Raw genomic sequence first — 20,274 nt, forward strand, 5'->3', positions numbered from 1 at the left:
CTTGCCACACCATCCAGTTATACGCGAAGATAAACAGACAACTAAGGTACGAATCGTATACGACGCATCAGACAAGTCTACTGGCCCGTCCCTCAACGAATGTCTATATGCAGGCCCACCTTTACTCTCTGACATATCTGACGTCCTCATGTGTTTCAGATATCATCGCATTGCCTTGTCAGCCGACATAGAGAAAGCCTTCTTAATGGTGGGAGTGGCAGAGCCCGACCGAGATGTCTTACGTTTCCTGTGGGTAGATGATCCTACAAGTCAAGTCCCCAGAATTGTTCTCAAGCGTTTTAACCGAGTTGTGTTTGGCGTCACGAGTTCACCCTTTCTCCTAAATGGCACGATAAGACACCACGTCACAAGCTATGAATCAGACGATCCTCAGTTGGCAAACGAATTCCTGAACTCTCTGTATGTGGATGATTTCAACGGGGGAAGGACAATGATCCCGAGGCCTTCGAACTCTATTCGAAGGCAAGATCTAGAATGAAAGATGGAGGATTCAGTTTGAGAAAGTGGATTTCAAATTCACAGAGGCTGATGCAGTGGATTGATCACGAGGAAGGCGTTCCTATCACAGAGGCTGCTACAGTAGCAGAAGAAGATCAAACATACGCGACAACTCATCTTGGAATGAAAGGCAAAACATCTGAAGAGAGAAAGGTTCTTGGTCTGAACTGGGACATAACAAGAGATGCCTTCATTCTACGTTTTCATTGGCTGGTTAACTTCGCTAAAGACTTGCCATTGACCAAACGATCAGTTCTTAGAGTCGTCGCTAAACTTTACGATCCTCTCGGTTTCATATCTCCACTGTTTATCACAGTCAAGATCCTCTCTCAAGATTTGTGCAAATTAAAGACTGACTGGGACGAACCTCTTTGTGATGAACTGAACTTCAAGTACACAAGTTGGTTGTCGGATCTGATGAAAGTTCAGTCTATTTCGATTGACAGATGCTATTTCCACAACGTTAGAGATCAAGTAACCTCTCTGCAAATCCATGGTTTTGGAGACAGTTCAGAAGTCGCCTACGCTGCTACCGTATATTTGAGAATCGAGACGATTAAAGGCATCTCGACCCGGCTTATCATGAGCAAAACTAGAGTTGCACCCCTGACGAAACCAACAATCTCACGACTTGAGCTTTTAGCTGCGTTGATATTAGCAAGACTAGTCCAGCGTATCAGAGAGGCGCTTAAACCGATAGCTCAAATTAATGAAGTTTTCTGCTGGACTGACTCCATGACGACACTGCACTGGATAAAGGGAGTTGATAGAGAGTACAAGCAGTTTGTGCAGAACAGAGTCAAAGAAATTCGACAACTGATCCCATCTGAATCGTGGAACCACTGCCCAGGTTATGAATACCCAGCTGATTTGCTGTCCCGTGGAATCAGTGCAGAGGCCTTACAAGAGTCTGAAATTTGGGGGCATGGACCCCCTTGGCTGCTTGAAGGAAAGGATAAGTGGCCCAACCAAGCGGATGTCACTGAACTGTCACGTGACTACTATGATGAGATGCGTCCCAGCGACAAACCGAAGAGTAAGCTGATTCATTCTACTGGACTCGTAGTGGAAAGCAGAATCCCAAGTCTGTCCAGTGTACTGGACCCTAACAAATCTGGCGACTTCAAACGCCTAATCAGAGTAACTGCCTTTGTACTCCGATTTCTGCGTAACACAAGGTCAAAGGAGACTAAAAAAAAACTAGTCGGACCGCTCAGTAATGAAGAATGTGAATCTGTGGAAATCTTGTGGTTGAAGGAAATGCAGAAAGCTGTAGTCAGGTCCCCAAGATTCGAGAATTTGAAGCAACAACTTGGCTTGTACTCAGATGACAATGGATTACTCAGATGCAGGGGAAGATTGCAAAGCGCATCCATACCGTTTGATGCTAAACATCTTATTCTTTTGCCAGTTGACCATCATTTGACAGTGCTTATTATCGATGACTGCCATCAGCGAGTGCTACACAATGGTGCCAAGGAAACTTTAACGGAACTGAAATCTCGATTTTGGGTCCCAAGGGGAAGACAAACTGTTCAAAAGGTAATATCGAAATGTGTGAATTGCAAGACGACCGAAGGCAAGCATTATGCCGTCCCGCCAACTGCACCATTGCCTCAATTACCCTGCCTTTACAAATACTGGAATTGACTTTGCTGGACCGTTATTTGTGAGGACTGGCGAAAATGAAGAGCAGAGCAATATGCAGAAGGTCTACCTTGCACTGTTTACCTGTGGAAGCACCAGAGCCGTCCATCTTGAAGTGGTACCCAATCTCAGCACTGAAACATTCATCAGAAGCTTCAAACGTTTTATTTGTAGACGCGGTATTCCGAGGTTGGTTGTATCAGACAACGCTAAAACTTTCAAGACCGCCGCCACAGTATTGTCTTCAGTGTTTGAGCTTCCAGAAGTACAAAGGTATCTGTTGAATCTTAAGGTGTAGTGGAGGTTTAATTTGGAAAGAGCCCCTTGGTGGGGTGGTTTCTTTGAGCGCTTGATTCGTTCTGTGCAACGTTGTCTGAAGAAAATTCTCAAGAATGCCAAGTTGTCGTATGAAGAACTATTGACTGTTGTTACCGAGGTGGAATGCGAGTTGAATTCCCGCCCTCTGACTACGTGTCTTCAGAAGATATTGAGGAACCACTCACACCATCTCATTTCATGACAGGAAGAAGATTGCTTTCAATTCCTGAGGAAATTGCAGTCGACGAAGAAGAGACAAGTGAAGTTTCACTTCTCACAAGAAGACAGCATTATTTACTGTTACTGCTGTCCCATTTCTGGAACCGTTGGAAGCGAGAATACGTGGTAGAGTTGCGAGTACACCACAGGACTAAGAAGGGAACTTTCACCGGTCACTCAATTCAGCTAGGAGATATCGTTACTGTGATGGAAGAAGGAGGGTCTAACCGAGGAACGTGGAAGCTTGGAAAGGTTCAAGACGTTCATCCAGGGAACGATGGTCTTGTACGAGGAGCAACGGTGGAAGTTATCTCAAACAAAGGCAAACGTATCCGTCTTAGGAGACTCTTACAGAAGTTGTATCGTCTTGAAGTTACCACAACGGAAGTTGCAGATGCAAGTTCACCAACTTGCACCCATTCAGAACAAAGACTCAGAAGGAAGGCAGCTGTTGTTGGTGAAATGAAGAGACGTCAAGTCGATCAGTGTTTTGCTGAACTCGATGATTATGATGAACACTGACCGAGGGGGGAAGATGTTTGAATTCTATGAGACGTTGAGACTACCCCCTTGCGGAGAACTTTGCGCGCGCGTGATCACGTGACCCGCGCGCGATATTTCAAATTTTTATGGCGCGTACGATTTTGTTGACGCGTACAAGTTTTTGCTGTTTTTTGCTAGAGTTTGTGGTTTCTTTTCACACTTTGTTGTTTACCATTTTCCCGTTTATTTATTGGGATTAAGACGCAGTCTCCTTTAGATCCTCATATCAATTTTCGCTCCTGAAATAGATTCCACTTATAATTTTTCTGTCAACTTCTATTGGCAAGTAAGTCACAAATATGAAATTAGATCGGAGAAATTCTGCTTTATAAAAATTTTCTACCGCAAACTTTCTGCAACTCCTACTGTCTTCGAAACTCAGTGACGAGATCGTGAATTTTGCCAAAATTACAGCTATTCGTCCTGGACAAAATCGCTCACTTGAAAGCTTCAAATTCGCCAGCTATAAACTATGACCCTTTACCTTAATAATCAGATGAATTGTTATCATAATCGCTTATTAGTATAATAAAACCGAGGATACAAAGTTTATCCATTTTTGGCACTTATCGAAACATGCGATTTGACCCAAATTCAGAGGAAAAAATCACAAAAGTGGTTCGTACTCACAGGCTTTCCTGTATATTAAGGGAAAGTTCCATTCATCGGCTACTAAAATCTGTGAAAACATTTGGCCGTCATCCAGTAGTTGGTCCGCAAGTGAGGGCTGAACTTGTGCTACTCAGCTAACTCGGCCATATTTCCATCGGACACTTGGTAAACGAATGCCAGTAATAAAACACGAAATACGTTTTTCATCACCATATAGTTTCTCCAGGCACGAAGATCAAAGTTTCCCAACCAATTTCATCTGAATAGAATCGCTGGAGGAGTTTCATTAAAGCAGTCATACAGCAAGATATATCTGTTATCGGCGAAGGGAATTCGCAGTCCGCCATGTTTTCCTAAACCGCTGGCCAGTGTTTTTGTCGGCTCACGGACGGTATGTTTAAGTTTTGCCACAAGAACACTCGGCGATCATGTTTTCCAGTTTTTCGATCAGTATGTATTTTCTGTCTTTTGACTTGAAGGAAATTTCAAAATGATTGCAGATTGATTTCAACATTTCCATATTAAAGGAACCAAGCTTATTTTTGTGACGCAAGTCACAAAGATTATAAGCATCGTAGTAGATTGGATGCTGGACAGATAGTTTTTTGTATAATCATCTCAGCATAGTAAATTGAACATTCAGGAATCAAACTCAATCTAACTATATCCGTGGATTGAGTTGGATTGATTTCGGCAACCAAACGAAATCAAACACCAACTTTTGTGTGAGTTCGATTTCCGAACCAATCAAACTCAATCGAACCCAATCAAACTCAATCCATCAGATTGTGTTTGATTGAGTTTGGTTGAGTTCGAACACAATCCATTTGTGTTCGGTGAATGAACTCACTTTATTCAGCAAAGCTGATGAATGTTAGAATAATGTGGTCTGACTGCCTTCTCGGTTACTGCACCCAAGCTCTGGTAAACCTATACATACAAAGCAAGCCCATCAAAAACAGGGTTTTTTCCTCCTTTTTTTTTTACTGATTTAATATTCAATAACAAAAATAAACTGTCCATGGCAGTAAATGGAACAGAACAGAGCAAAGTTATTGTGATTGTTTTCCTGCGTTTTTCCGTATTCCAGGATTATCAGACCATTTTCATTGTAAGTTAACTTGCAATTGCAAAATGACAGCTTGAAGTGTTACTTTCATGGAAAAGTATGAGCAAATTGTTAACCATGACTTTGGCAATGGCATACAACAGCTGGATGATTACGAAAAATATCTTACTAATACATTATTCTTTCAAATTCATTGAGGACGATAAAAAGTGACTTGGAGAGAAAAGGTTCACAAGTGTCAGAATATATTGGACATCTGGGAACATCTAACCGCCAAAAAGTGGCGCTACCAGAAACTGTTAAATACAAGAAAGATTTTAGTCATCGGCAACACTGCAGTTCTGATGGATAACTGATGGAGATATTTGAAGCGTTCAAACTAGAATCAGGATTGTGGAAATTGGATGTACAGCATATTTGTTCATGATAAACAAAATGTGGACGCTGCAATTCAAATTTTGCAATCTAAGGTTAATGCGTGTCTCACTAAGTCAAACAACGTGTTAACAAAAGGCTTAAGAGTGTATCTGTCCATAGGATTTTCATTGCTTTGATGCCATTCTCGCCGGTTTTCTTTAAAACTTTGAAATTTTCGCCCTCCTTCATGTCAAAGAGGAAATACTGGTAGCCTTTTACTACGCATTTAAAGCTAACAGCCCACAGCGTATCTGAATCCATTTCTCCACGGATTGATTGCGCCAGTTCCATTAAGTTCAATTTCCTTTGAACTAATTGATTGAAATTCAGTTTGATTGGGTTTGATTTCACTATGCCCGTAATTATAGCCTCTGATATGAATGTCCTTGGAATTAAATTGCCTCATTTCAGTAACTTCCACTGACATGTCGTGGGATTTTTACTGAGAAAGAGGCAAAGATGTTTCAACTCTCCATCAAAAACACACTTCAAGCTCATTTAAGCAGTTCAGTTTGATAATTGCTTATTGTTATTAGTGACATCATGTCAATTGACAACTGTGTCCACAGAATGTTGCATCTAATATGCAACAACTTTGAAACTTTCTGATTGATTTTCTGCTTAGCTGTGCGCAAGCCAGGTGGTGGAGGGGACGACAAGGGATAATTATGTACATTTTTGTAGAGTTAAACTTTCTTGTTATTGCTTTCTTCATTAACTGGTAGCCTGAAGAGCAGGCTACTGAGAGTAGCACTTAGTAAATGACAGAAGTAGTTGTCTTTCAAAAATTATCCTTTGGCCAATTTCTTCTCATCAGAATCACCTTTTTAGAGTGTGTTATGATTACAACATCTGTTATTTGGTTTTCGACGCCATTTTGACGAGTTGGCAAACAGGCTTGAAATAACAGTGTTTGTATTAAAATTCGATGTCAAATAATTTTCATTAAACATCCCTTCTGAAAAATTCATGAATTGGAAACTTTTGGCATTAGGAAAAGGATTTTAAGAAAAAAATTGGGGGGATGTAGCTGTTCTAGAAAGCGTCCAGTTGTGTTTTGAACTTTCCATACATTTCCCTGTATTTTTTTCCCGCAAACTATTGTTAGTAGCAGTTCACGGCTGGTTCACTTTACAGCATCACTTGCTTGTTTACTACTTATTCAACTTTTATTTTAGTCAACTCAGTTGTAAACAACAAATGTATTTGTATTTAGTTTAGTATAAACATACCTACCCGCCTCGACTAGCTTTAGCTATTTGCGGGTAGGTATTTAAACACCTTGTAACTGTCTATTTTGTAATAAAGTGTTGGTGTTTTTTTTGTTTTTTTACAAGACGTAACTTGCCCTTCGTCACTTGTATCGAAATGAACAAATTTAGAAAACTAAATACAAAACAAGAAAGGATTTTGTTGTGATAATTCTTTCATAAAGTTATACACTGAGTGTTTATATCACTGCGTATTTAACATACCCTTTGGAGATAACAAGCTTGTTTCTAGTGTTGGATTGTTAGTTACTTTTATTATCTCTGGAAAGACTGGATACAAAATTAATGTTCGCCAAGTCAAAGATTCGGGATTTTAACATTTGAATACGCGAACTTTTTTTTTTTTTTTTTTAATAACCATTTATTTGCAAAAACACATTACTTACATTACTTACATTACCGGCTAAATACATCACTAGACAATACAGTATTCTACCAACAATACAGTGCTTACTGGCTACTTACACTTGTCTACTAACAATACAAGACTCTAATTACAATTCAACACATATCAGACAGTAAAATGGCTTTCGCTCCTTACAATTACGGCTACTTACAATATATACTAACTTACGACTAAATTTAAACTACCTAATTACATCCAATCGTTACTTCACATTATGTACAGCAACATTACAGCTTACCGCCTACTTACTAATCTTCGTCATTAACTTGTTGGATTTTAATTGATCATTTGGGACTGGAGGGCGTTCTTCAATGGGCTCCATTTTTTTAAAGAATTTAGGGTATTATTATCTAAAGCGATTTGCTTTGCCATCAATTTTCATGGAGTTCACAAGCAATTGTTTATATGTAGTTGCACCTTGGGTATGGTGTTTCTCAGTTTACAGTTGTATATATAATGTCTAGCAATAAGAAGTGAGTGATGTAAAAGTAGATGTGAGACATCGTTAATTAAGCCTAGACAGAGAGTGGGAGAGAGAGAAATGTCTTTCAAATCTTGAAAGAATACGCGAACTACCCAACGCCATTTTGACTTTAAATTATATTCGATTAAGCACCGATTCCTCGCACCACAAACACTTGCATTGTATTAACACACGCTTACACTTATTTTAGAAATGCAACCAGTCTGCATTGTTCTTTCCCGCGGTATACCTCGTCTTTTCACCTGCGGCAGATTTTCTATACTAATTTAGTTACCAGTACACGGATGTGTTATAAATAAACTACAATTCCTACTTCTACTTTTCCTGTCGTTGTCCTTTTAATATTATTGTAATTTTTTTTGTATATTATTGTCAATTTTAGAAATGCAACCAGTCCCCATTGTTCTTTCCTGCGACATATACTTCATCTTTTTCACCTGCGGCAGATTTTCTGTACTTATTTAGTTACCGGTACATGGATGTGTTACAAATAAACTATATTTCCCACTTCTACTTTTTCTGTCATTGTCCTTTTGATATTATTGTCATTTTTTTTATATTATTGTCAATTTTAGAAATGCAACAAGTCCCCATTGTTCTTTCCTGCGACATATACCTCATCTTTTCACCTGCAGCAGATTTTCTGTACTTATTTAGTTACCGGTACATGGATGTGTTATAAATAAACTATATTTCCCACTTCTACTTTTCCTGTCATTGTCCTTTTGATATTGTTTTCAATTTTTTTAATATTATTGTCAATTTTAGAAATGCAACCAGTCCCCATTGTTCTTTACCGCGACATATACCTCATCTTTTCACCTGCGGCAGATTTTCTGTACTTATTTAGTTACCAAAATGAATACATGGATGTGTTATAAATAAACAATAATTCCTACTTCTACTTTTCCTGTCGTTGTCCTTTTTATATTATTGTCAATGTTTCTATTATATTCGTTTGGCTTTATTTTATAAACCACTGCTGTTACACTGGTAATTCCTTGCTGTAATCTCAGCTGTTCTGCTCTCCGTTTCTCTCTTTCTTTGATATTGAATTTATTTTAAACATGCTTTCTAAATTATAATATGCAGGTACGTCAAAAGCAAGGTGAGGGATCTACATGGAACAGGGCCATGGATGAGGTGCGTGTTGAGAGGCTGATCCAAAAATACAAAGACAATGGAGAAATGCCGAATGAAGACCCTGCATTACTGATGTTAAAAAGGTGGCCAATGGCAAAACAGTATAAAGATAACTTAGACCGTCTTCCAAGCCTTGAACAGTTGGTATGTGTGGACTATACATAATCCGTAAATGACTTTTTCCTTCTAGTGGTAAATTATACCCTGTGAATGGCTTGTTTTTTGGTGAGAAACATGGAAAAGTCAGGTCACAAGATAAATATTGATACATAGCAGTACACTGTACATGTTATATCACAAGAAAGCAATGTTTAACTTTTATCTATAAACCTCGTCCACCTGCTGCAACCAATCTTCTTCGTGCACCACGTCTTCCAAGTCATCTATAGTTGCTTGACGGGAAGATGACGTGTTGGTTTGCTTTCTCTTTAGCACAGATAGTCTTGAAAAGTAGGACTGTACTTGGTTTCTTGACAGCCACTCATCTCTCGAGAACATTCGCTTCCGTCCGGGTATTTCTCATGACGATAGCAACTTGCTGAGGATCAGCTTTACATCCCAATTCTTCGCCAGCATTAAATCTTGCTTTCAAATAATCCTTCACTTGAGAAGAGTACCTTGTTTCACCTCCTCTTGGCTTTTGGAGTGCCCAACCTACTGGAAGCGAAGAACTGGCCATTGAGGAAACGTCTGATTCCGGCCTAGGGCGGTTTTCGGGAACAAGAGTGGAAAACCTTGCCACCCAGTCACGTCGTAACTGATCATAGACGGATTCTTGGCTTGTTTTATTTTCATGTTGACCACAATCAAGATGACGTTGCAGGGAGTCAAAAGTTCTAAAGCTGGAGTTGCAGCCTTCCTGTGGACATGGAAACAATGCTGAAGTCTGCGACCGGGTTAATCGTTTGCCCTTCAAATTAATTTCTCTTTACAGAAATATCAAAAAAAACTCTGATCGTCCTTGATTACCATCGACATGGGACCCTGAGGTGTACGTACTATGTCACTGTAATTTACAGTTTTACCCTGTCCCACAGAATAATCTTTACGGACACGGCGGATTCCCTGAGGCTCAAACTCAAAGTTGTGGTGGGCGCTGAAGTTGGGGATTTTTGTTACATCAATTGTCTTCTGCTTGTCGTTCACCTCACACACAGAAGCAGTTACACTTTGAACAGGTCTCTTAAGAAGTGCTTCTCTCATGTCATGCGCTGATTGAATATCATTCCCCTCGTCACAGTATCGTTGCACTGCTTGCTTCATGGGATAGATGATACGGTCACAAATGTCCTTTCCATGCTGTGGCTCTGAAAAGTCATACCTTTCTACAGCGACTCCCGTTCTTTTGCTAATTTCGTTAATACTTGCCATAAGCGCGTCGTTGTGGTAACACCCCGCCTCGTCGGATCTTATGTAGGCTTTACTGAGGGAAGGATTTTCTGTCTTGAGCGTGAGAAGGAGATTTTCTACGATAGAGCCAACAGCAAACCAGTCTTGAATACATGAATCAAACAAGTGGGAATACGTTACTACCACGGGTTCTTCTTGTCTTGTTTTGAAAACAACACTGCTTACATGCCAGCTCAATCCTCTTTTACCAAACCATTCGGACTGTTTCTCTCTATACTTTTGGCACTGAAATTTCATCACCCAGTCCATTGTTATCAGCACTGATGTTTCATCGAGTGATTACAAGACATCTTGTTTGGCTAGATCTTGATTTTCCGAACGTAAAATATGGGCTTTCCAATCAAATATATGCTTCTTTGCTTGCAAGAAGTCATACAAAATGTTTTCTTGCTGTTCTCGGCTGTAAAAGCAAATTGGTTGGCTTTTATTCTTAAAGGAAACTTCAATTTCTTCTAAGACTGATTTCAGGTTCTCGCACATGTCACACCGTAGACTGTGCGGGTGCTCACTTTCCTGTTTAAACGCTTCGTCGTTCGCATGGCATAGGGCAAACACCTACAATGATCTGCACATGGACTAAACTCTTCTTTGCAATGAACTTTATTGTCTGTTTTCAGATACCTCTTGGCTTGATTAAGCTTCTCCTTGATATTATCACCCCATTCCGGACTTGCGCCAGCCTTTTCGAGCTCCTCGACCACCCTCTCAAGTGTTTCAAAAGCTACCGTTCCATCCGCGGCTACGTTATCAAGACCTTTGCGAGCTTTCCTTTGAGACGCTTCGCGCACTTCAAGAATACGAGAAAGAGTTGCACGACTCAAAGAGTCAAAGTCCTCTTCTTGGCAAAGTTGCAAGTATTGAGCAACCATTGTGGACCTAGCGACTGTTTGGATGACGTTCGGCATTACAAGCTTTTCTCCGCTACCAAGCTTAAGTGTGCGTGTTCCGGAGGAAACGTCTTGATAGAAATACGGTCTGTTTATGAATTCCAAAAAATGGTTGACTTTGACTGTATCAAGTCTGACCCTGTGATAAAATGGCGTTTCCAGTGGGGCACCGGCACCTTTGTTATTAGCGTGAAGCTTAGCTTTATGCAATTCCCATTCTGTTGTCGGTTCGTACAATTTGTGCATTTCCATAAGCTTCTTGTCAGGAGACCTGTTTGCATAAATACTTAAAATCTGAGTCTTCGTGTCCTTAGAAGGTGCATCCCTATATGCTTCTAGGAGAGGCTGGAGCTCATTTTCGATATCAGGGCTGTCAGTCTTGCAAACAGCTTTGAACAACGTCTCTCCATCTTCCGGGGAAATGGCTGAACAGACTATCTTGCAGGCTTCTGTTGCCTTTCTTACAAAAATTGTTTGCTCCTCCTGACTCACTCTCTCCCGCTTTGTTTGCATCTGACACGTTAAAGGGCTGGTTCTTCCTTCACCTGAACATGTTTCGAATACGTCTAAGCTTTTGTTTATTCTAACTAAAGCTTGGTCAGTTTGCAGAGGAGTTAACATGCTGATGTCCTCTTGAGAGCTGTGATATCCTGTTGTACTTGGAGTCCAGTCTGTTTCGACCTTTTGCTGTGAGCGTTCAGTCAATGGTGTTGGAAGCATTGTACTCATCTGGTGAAGGGCTAGGGCTTTGGAGGTCCTATACGTTAAAAATGAACATCATCAATCAAATTGATTAATGAGTAAACCAAGACCTGAATTCACAGGCAACCTCCCTATGACATCATGTAAACCAAGGCTTGCAAAATATGTTACCTTGCGATGGGTTCTTTTTCACAGTCTAATGAATCGATGTCCAGTCGTACCTTGCTTTGTACAAGTTGTGCATGCCTTTTCCAACAGTTGGAGCAAATTGCTGTTGGTGGAAATGATCGATGTTTTCATTTGTTACAATTTTTCTTTTTCATTTTTCTTCATAAGCAGTTTCTGTATTCATAGATGAGTATAAGGAGACGTTAACTACACTCCCACCTTAACTGCTTTATTCTCAATTATCAGTTTATGTATAGAAAATATTAACGCCAAAATTAAAGCGATATTTGTGAAAAGCCTCTTAGCGCTTAGTTTTTTAAAGGGATAAATTGGAGCCACACAAATTACGGACAAAGAAACATGCCCTCGTTTTGGCGTTGGAAAGTATAGCATGATTTGCAATTGAATGCGTGACAACTGGAAAACAACACACATGTAAAAAGCGTGAGCAAATTACTTACACCATATATAGAGAGACAAGGGCGGTAAGGACATGTTAAGCAATCCACTCTTTCAATGGAAAATTGTTGTAATTGAATTTAATATTCATACTGTCACACAAAATCCTTTTACGAAAAAAAGGAAAACATCACCTTTGGATCTCGTGCCAGAATTTTCATACCCCTTAATTGAGTTAAATCGCCATAAATTAGATTAACCTAGTAAAATTATGCATCATTGTTAAGCTAGCAGCAGACTAAAAAAACAAAAGTAGTGCAACGTAGGAATACAATTTGTAATATTTAAACCCTCAGTTTTAAAAGCACTTTTTCAGTGCTCTCAAATCCGACTGTATTTCTCGTTTTCACAGAATAAATAAATAACCAAATTATGCAAATTAGCTGCACATGTACATGCGAAAAACTTGTTACGATATTCAACTTGCAAAGTGAAAAAGCCTATCCTTTCCCTTGTGTGGCTCCTCATGTACTACATTTTGTTCCCTCCGTTTCTTCGTTGTTTTTCCGAAATTTATAAACACTTTACTGACAAAAGAATCAGACCCCTTCCAAAATTTATCTCTTTAATCCATTGCGTGACGTGACATTCTCAAATATTGTTGGAATAAACACGACCAATTTTGTGCCAATTTCATTCAAAAATTTCGCCCTTTTTTCGCTTTACGTAGTAAAAGCCACATTTGGTTGAAATTTTGTAAAAACTGAAAAACAGGAAACTTTCGAAAACTGAAAAAGAAAATACTTACGCAACCCAACTTGTGCAGGTGTAATAGACATCTTCTGTCTTGTGCCATCTGCCAGTTCACGGGATTCTTACAGTGCAAGGAAATTTTCCGTCCTTCGTGATTAGGATACTGACATGTCTTCTGAGGTCGCCAATATTGCCCTAGATTGTGACGGTGCTTCGGACAGATTGTCAACTTCTCTATTTCGTCCAATGGAAGATTGAACTTCCCCGCCCTGGCTAGTATCAATTCGTAGTGGGACACTTTCACGCGCGACAGGTGGCAACTCTTTAAATGATTTGTTATATTGGCAATGCACTGAATAAGGGGAACCGATTCTTTTTTTCCTTGTGATTCTCCACATGTTATTTTCCCACTTCCAAAATTGAACATACAATCGGTCTAGTCGGTGCGCTCGCCATGGTTATTGTTTGTTTATGGAAGGTATGCTCCGCTGCGATGCATGTGGTCAGCGGCTTAGTAAAAATATCTTCCGATTTCTATAAAGAATGACAACTTGCTTTATATGTTGCGTCAAAATACGGGACAAATTGTGCTGCTTTACCGTCAATTAAGCAAATTGTAGCCATATTGGTTGTTTCTTGACCTACTAATGGAATTCTTAGGTCATACAAGAGAAGATATCTTGCCCTTGCTGCGGATTTTAGGACGCAAAATCTGCGAAGGAAAGATGGTTGTGCTAGCTGAGAAGCACAAGTTCAGCCCTCACTTGCGGACTAACAACTGGATGACGGCCAAATTTTTTTTACAGATTTTAGCAGCCGATGGATGGAACTTTCCACTGACATGCAGGAAAGCCTGTGAGTACGAACCACTTTTGTGATTTTTTCCCCTGAATTCGGGTCAAATCGCATGTTGCGATAAGTGCCCAAAATGGATAAACTTTGTATCCTCGGTTTTATTATACTAATTAGCGATTATGATTACAATTCATCTGATTATTAAGATAAAGGGTCATAGTTTATTACTGGCGAATTTGAAGGTTTCAAGTGGGCGATTTTGTCCAGAGCGAATAGCTGTAATTTGGGCAAAATTCACGATCTCGTCACTGAGTTTCGAAGACAGTAGGGGGAGCGGAGAGTTTGTATCAGAAAAATTTTATAAAGCAGAATTTCTCCGATCTAATTTCATATTTGTGACTTACTTGCCAATAGAAGTTAACAGAAGAATTATAAGCGAAATCTATTTCAGGAGCAAAAATTGATATGAGGATCTAAAGGAGACTGCGTCTTAAATTTAGATTTTGAGACTACCATTCAAGGAGAACTTTTCCTTAAAAGTAGTTATAGTTATTTAGATTTCCCTTTTTAGGTGTGCTGACAATGCTAGATGCATGAACATTGTTAACATTTGTCACTTTGACCTTAGCCTTAGAGTCATGAAGGTTTGCTGCGATGCAATCTGGGCAAATCCAAGTTGTTTTGGCATTATTGGGTTTGCGCTTGTAATTCATGCATGACAAGTGGAAAAACGTTTCATTTATACAAGGATTGTTGTGATATTCTATCAGCTTATCCCTTTGTGTAGCCTTCTGATTGCATACACAGATAGCTGTGTCTATGTCGAAAGCCTTTGTGCTTTTTGTGGTGGTGAACCTTTGCGGCACAAAGGGCACATCCATTTCTTTGGCACTCCTGTGAGTTTAAGACAGGACAAGTGGTAGGATGAAATAGGACATGCTGTATTAGAGCAATGAACAACAGCCTGTCCTGTTTCATTCTTGCAAAAACATACTGCCCCAGCATCAAACAGCTTTAGGGTGATATCCCGTTTCTGTGTGTAACAGCGCCCTAGAAGTTCACGCAACACACAAAATCTCCAACAATTGGTTAGGTTAGGAAGTACAGTGTCCCAGTCATCTTGGTTCGGGGTAACCCTTTGACACACAAACTCAATGTTTTCCTTTATGCTACAAACAAAAAAGTCATTGTACTTTTTCCCAGTTGTAAAGAGTTGTTGTTGGAGTTGATAATATTATTGATGGTCTTCCTTGATTGCCGTGTTTCTATTCAAAGAGGACCCTTGCTTAGCAAAGTATTTTTGAAAACCCAAGTCCTTAATTTTTAAGCAGTAAGTACACTTAATCTCACCACCCCCCTCACCACAACAGTCACAGTGGAAGAGGAAATCAGGCGTGGCATGCAGCCATGGATATTACCGATTTACAAACATTCCACACTCCTTGACATTGAAGTTGACATGTCTCTCCTTCATTGCTAATTCATATGCAGCAAGGGCTTATTTTTCATACTTGAAGCCAAGTTCTGTAGCAGCATTGCTAAAGCTGAAAATGTGGGGCTAGCATATTGTTTTAATAAGGGAATGAGATGGCTGTAAGAAAAAGGCATTGGAACTAGATTGTTTCGTAGTATCCTCTTCAATGATATTTGCTTGTTCAGGCGTTATTTCAATATTCACTTTAGCCCAGGCCTCAAGTAGTTCATTGTATTGCATGTTTAAATACTCCTCGTTATAGAGATCTGGGTACGGAGTACGAATAAATTAAGCTTAGTGCAACCGGCTTACTCTTTACGCGTTCAGCTTTCCGTAAAAGTAATTCAACTCTGCCTCAGTTGGAGCTTGAATGTCGTTTTTCCGTTTCACTGTGGTTTTCGAATTTTGTAAGACGAAACATGACGTATTATCATCGAGGTTTTCCACTGTTTTGTCAAGTTTTACTTTAGTTTAGTGGTAGACCTGAAGTCGATGTCTTGAACTTCAGCAAATGGTATGTCTTTGTTGTAAGTTGGCAGAATCCAAGTACATTCTTGATCGATGCAAGCTAGCTTTCCTCGTAAAATAACACGCTAGCAATGTGAGAGCAGCTTTCCCCTTGGCCAGCCATACAACCGCTGCAATGTGCGCATAAACTCCTTCCGTCATCTTCTGTGATGATCCACAGAGGAACAGTTGGGTCGTTCATCTTTTGAGAGTGGCGAGCCTTTTCTCAAAACAACCTGATTACCAGCAATTATGAGTCCGTGAACACTCTGTTCAAATCCAGCGAGCAACTGATTATATGCTTGAAGACTCTTGAAGGCCTTAACTTGTTCTTTAGTGTAATAGCTGGTCTCAAGGACTAGATATGAAACGAGGTCAATCGACTCGATGGGAGGAAGACATTCACCGTTGTAATTTTTGCCGGAAATTAAAAAGGAATCGATTCCAATGTACGCTATTTTCTGCATGTTCGTTTTCTTTAACAAGAGGATCACGAGTATTTGCATATTCAGACAATTGAGGAGCTTTATCGTCCTCCACAGACATGTTTTGTAATGTAAATTACAGGAGAGACGAGCCTTAAAGGGACACCAATATGTTGGCGGTAGTTTTCGCGAGAAAATTTTGAAAGCTTTGACGTCACGTGAAAACACTCTATTGGAGTGTGGGGATTCAAGAAACAAATTCCAAGAATAAAAAAGAAAAACGTAAGATGAAAAAGCAGAAGTGAATGTCCGTGGGGATTCACGGTTGGTGGGGATCGCTTACCCTCTTTCCTTTAATCGATGGTAGATGCTTTTGTATTTTTAGTAACGCCAAATATTGGCAGGTCTTAAGGTGAATTGTTTACAAAAAAGTTCTCGTAAAGAGGCAGACTTATTCGAGATGGCATTTTCATTGTAGGATGTCTGTTATCCTGAGGAATATGGTAATTTTATCAACGCGGTATGCAAAAAAAAACACCGTAAAGAACAAGGTATGACAACAACATCAAAACAATATCACAGTCTAAATCCTATGCCACATTCACACCAAGGCCTAAACACGTTTAATAGCTGTTTAGCTAAACACAGTTTAACATTGTTTCCTTCATAAAAGCCGCTTTCGGATTTTTGTCGACTACAGATTTAGCACAAATGAAAGCATAAGGTAAAGTTTACTTGAATCCTATGTCAAAGCCAATGGTTCAGCTTTTGTTACCAATTTTCATTTTTTTAAACCTGGTTTAATGTAACGTGTTTTATCGTTGTGAATGGGGATCTAGTCACGAAAACAATCAGTTTTTAGACGCAAAAGACTGACGTGACTATGATAAGTAAGTGCGTTTTTCAAAGGGATAATAAAGGTTCTGTGGTTTCACTTTAAACTGAAGATCCCATTCAAAGAGATGTTGTTTACACAGACTTCCCAGTCGAGTTATGAGCCCTCAGATCCGCTCTTAAATGGCTCCAACCACACTTGGTGAATCAAAAAAAAAAAAAAAAAAAGAAAGAAAAGAACCAATACTATTCTATTAAAATTACTCCTTGTCTCTACAAACTGGAGAGAAAACAGTCAGGTCCACATTCCTTTACTGATTTAAGTTCGAGAGATCCATTTGTTTTACTAATTTCTTAAACTGACTCAGGGTGCTTGCACTTCTTGTACCCCGAGCTAGGCGGCGCCATAGTGTCGGTCCAAGATACTTAATGGAATGCTTTCCGTAGTTACAGTATTAAAGCGTGGTATGACGACAGAGGAAATTCCTAAAGGTGAACGTTCGTTTCTTACAAGAAACAGCAAGAGATTATTTGTGTCAAAAGCTATAAACTTGATCGGATTTGTTTGGTTGAAAAACTGAAATCATTCATGGCCGCGACCAAGTGCTTTCACCTCGCTACAGCTTCTTTCAACGAACGATAACCGAACAATAATAACAGTGCCCTTTTGATGGGAAGAAGGAGCAGGTCTAATTCAGTGGAAGGAATTACTCTGCAAGTTCCTTCTTTGGACCCACGGTTTGAAATTTTTATTGATCTGTAATCGTGTGATTTTCAAGCGGTAAAAAGCTTCACCCCGCATGTGAAACAAAATTATTCACTCCTAGGATTTGGTTTAATTTAGTTTGCCCATGAATTAAACTTTTATTTTCTCTTAATTTTTGTCTTTTTTGTACGCTAGAGAACAGGTGAATTGTTTGTTTGTTTTTGCTTGCGGGTGAGTGCTAATTTTAAACTCGGGGCCTTCTGTTTTACGAAGTGCCTGGATAGTTTTAAGAACATTTTGCCCTGTATGTTATAGTATTCGTTATTGTATTTTAAAAGTTGTCGCAAATTGCCCTCGTCGCTACGCGACTCGGGAAATTTGCGAAAACTTTGAAAATAACTCCTTAATTCTTCTCAGCCTCATGCGATTATATATACTAACATAGCAGACTCGTACCCAGTCGCTAACTACGTGTTTTCTCAACTGCCTTCTTTCCTTATCCACTACTTTTGCTCGTGACAGTAAACGAGTTTCTCCTCGAGACAAGACTTAACGTTGCCATCATGCGTCCCTTTGAAAAGTGCGCTATGAAAGCTGCAATCCTGCATCATGCATCAATTACAATTTTGTCACCTTCCCTCGACAGTAAGGTTGATTGTTTGGATCAACAATTATCCAATGTAATCGCACTAGCTATTGTTAGTAAAGTTGCCGCAAACAATCGGCCCGAGTCTATTCAAAAGGGTTCCCATCAACACTATCATATCCGAAGTCTACAAGCCGTTCAGTTTGCTGTTAGGTTGGCATAAGACGGAGTTTTTTTAATCCGCTTTATCAGCGCGCTGGCCGATTTATTTTAAATTCCCATTTCCAAACAAGTCTGATATAAGATGCCTTATTAAAAAAAGAAACCTCTGAATCTCACTTCCTTTTCTTCATTGTTCTTTCCTTTTATTTAATAAACAAAGGACTCGCGTTGCCCGGTTGTCAATAATAAGTTGTTACAGTTGACATCAAACACCTCCAATGTCTTAAAATAACAGTATTTATACCCTAGGCTTACGCACTTACAACTGCGAAAATAAAGGACACAACTTTCGTTTAATTATTTTAAAATTCCAACCGATCATGCTTAACTGTATAAGCCTCTCGCCAAGTATCATACGAACATCCGAGGACTGTATACGGACCGAAAAGTGCCTTAATTTACGATCTGTACAAACCGTACGGATCGTCAAAGCGTATAAGCCCCTCTCTCAGATAACACGTGGAAATATTTTAAGTGTCATTAATGAGATGCAATTTACGGACCGAAAAGTGCCTTTTACGATCTGTAGGGACCGTACGGATCGTCAAACTTTACAAGCCCCTCTCTCAGATAAGACGTAGAAATATTCTAAGTGTCCTTAATAAGATGCAATTTACAGCCGTATACGGCCCGAAAAGTGCCTTTACGATCTGTACAGACTTGAACGGATCGTCAAACTGTACAAGCCCCTCTCTCAGATAAGAAGCGACAATATTTTAAGCGGAATGGGCAATGAATGCTTGAGATACCATAGTCGATTAGCGGAGCTGATTGCTATCAAGAAAGGGGAGCAATATGCCAAAACCATGTCATGGATCAGGAGCCGAATTTCATTTGCACTATTAAGATCTGCACTCGTCTGTCTTAGAGGTTCTAGGACATTACGAAGAATTCAACGTGACATCAAGAACGCGGACATTGACATTGAAACTGCAGAAGGGGCCATTTGATAGATGCGTATTTTGTTTATTTTTTTTCTCTTTTCTTTTTATCAAGTGGAACTGATTTTAAAATGCCGAATTTCATTTTTTTTAAAACTTCATGACATTTGTTTTTTTTTTTCTTTACAAAAACATTGCTGCTTAAAAATATTACCTTTTTTTAATCGAAATGAAATGTGAATAGGTTTTTAATAGCTCTTTTTTTATACTTTTAACTTGTAAATAGCAATTTGTGTGGAATATTTTGATAAAGAATTTTAATTATTATTTTTTTAAATAAAATATAAAAATAATAATAATAATAATAATAATAATAATAATAATAATAATAATAATAATAATAGTGTGGTAGTGGAGTTGTACGAGCGGCTTATGCCCACTAAGGTGTACACAGTTCACCAAACAGGTGCAGAACAGGGCGACGTCACGTGTAGACTGTGTGGGAAATCTCCTGAGATGCTTGCGCATGTGCTAACGGGGTGGTCTGCTCTGGCTCAGTCTAAATACCTAGAAAGACACAACGCAGCACTGAAAGTCCTCTTCTTCGAGATGACGAGGGATGTGAGGCTGATTGATTCAGTCCCTCCCTGGTACTCGTGTGCAGTGCCCAAACCAGTCTATGAGTCATCTGAGGTATTAGCGTTTTGGGATGTTCCATTTTAAGCGGAACACACCATCGTCAAGGCTAACAGAAAACACGTTTCCCCTCGTCCCCCAACCCATTGAACCAAGTAACTTAATTTTACTTGGCAGTCTCGTATGAGTGAAATCATTTAAAACTCAACATTGAAAATTGGGTGAGGGAGGGAAGACCAAA

The 20,274-nt window shown here is 39.5% G+C and overlaps 2 protein-coding genes and 1 long non-coding RNA gene across 3 annotated transcripts in view; 1 reads left to right on the forward strand and 2 right to left on the reverse strand.

The window, feature by feature from the left end:
• The window catches only part of LOC146474594 (uncharacterized), a 47,062-nt gene that overhangs the window by 16,672 nt on the left and 10,116 nt on the right, over positions 1-20,274 (forward strand). The gene's annotated exons all lie outside the window — the stretch shown is intronic.
• Positions 1-20,274, reverse strand: part of LOC146474595 (tetratricopeptide repeat protein 28-like) — a 64,117-nt gene that overhangs the window by 12,040 nt on the left and 31,803 nt on the right. The window lies entirely within an intron of this gene.
• LOC146474596 (uncharacterized) lies at positions 10,461-13,021 on the reverse strand. The gene is made up of 2 exons (XM_085116371.1): positions 11,819-13,021; positions 10,461-11,702 (listed from the first exon to the last, which is right to left on the reverse strand). The coding sequence occupies exon 2, from the start codon at positions 11,672-11,674 to the stop codon at positions 10,523-10,525; it is 1,152 nt and encodes a 383-aa protein (XP_084972497.1). The 5' UTR covers positions 11,675-11,702; positions 11,819-13,021; the 3' UTR covers positions 10,461-10,522.

Source organism: Pavona decussata, unplaced genomic scaffold (assembly GCF_977016875.1).
Source record: "Pavona decussata unplaced genomic scaffold, jaPavDecu1.1 SCAFFOLD_87, whole genome shotgun sequence".
NCBI classification, from domain to species: Eukaryota; Metazoa; Cnidaria; class Anthozoa; order Scleractinia; family Agariciidae; genus Pavona; species Pavona decussata.

Coding starts and splice junctions, on each gene's coding strand:
- LOC146474596 (XM_085116371.1), bottom strand. CDS start 11,674: ATGAGTACAATGCTTCCAACACCATTGACTGAACGCTCACAGCAAAAG.